At 48.1% G+C, this 617-nt stretch overlaps 1 protein-coding gene across 1 annotated transcript; it reads right to left on the bottom strand.

Moving 5' to 3' along the window:
- Positions 1–105: 105 nt before the first annotated feature.
- On the bottom strand, positions 106–601 carry LOC108756544 (the record flags this gene model as incomplete). Its single annotated transcript, XM_018500470.1, has 2 exons — positions 425–601; positions 106–340 (listed from the first exon to the last, which is right to left on the bottom strand). Coding segments are annotated over exons 1-2 (353 nt in total), but the record flags the coding sequence as incomplete, so codon positions are not given.
- Between the last annotated feature and the right edge of the window lie 16 nt (positions 602–617).

The raw sequence follows: 617 nt of genomic DNA, 5'->3' as shown, positions 1-617 counted from the left end.
ATTCAAGCAGAAATATCAACTAAGGCTGCGTTCGTTTCACGCATCATGCACATTATGCGTGAAATGGAACGCAGCCTATGTTTCTTACATTTACGTTGGAATTACCTTAATACTCTCAGATGGTGCTCCACAATGATCGCCATTTGTTGCTGTACCGTCTCTTGCTGCTTTCGATCGTTCAACTTGTTCAGCCATCTCATTAGTACATTCAACTGGCCGCACGCGTGCATCGCAAACACCGCCGCGAGACTGCAGGCGCCGACCGTAATGGAATTGACGACGATACTTGAAATAATTTGCAGCGCTAATGCGATCTCGCCCGCTGGACTCTGCGTGGTATCTACGAATTTGCTGTATGAGGGACACAATAACACACGCACCTTCACGCTCACGTTTCCGATATATTCGAACTTTGGGGTGGCACCTTGCAATACGGTATGCGAGAATACGCCGCCATGCATGAAAATTGCGCATAGCCCGGCGACGAAACGGCCGACTTTGGCATACTTCAGCATCACTTGTCGATCCGCGATCTCCGTCATCGTTCGCCAATCAGTCCTTATATGTTCCACGCAACGATGTATATCGCGACTGCGAAACAGTAAGGAGAAATAATT

Source organism: Trachymyrmex septentrionalis, unplaced genomic scaffold (genome assembly GCF_001594115.1).
Source record: "Trachymyrmex septentrionalis isolate Tsep2-gDNA-1 unplaced genomic scaffold, Tsep1.0 C3414180, whole genome shotgun sequence".
Classification (NCBI taxonomy): domain Eukaryota; kingdom Metazoa; phylum Arthropoda; class Insecta; order Hymenoptera; family Formicidae; genus Trachymyrmex; species Trachymyrmex septentrionalis.
Note: the sequence above shows the minus strand (reverse complement) of the source record. Positions and strands in the feature narration are given on the sequence as shown.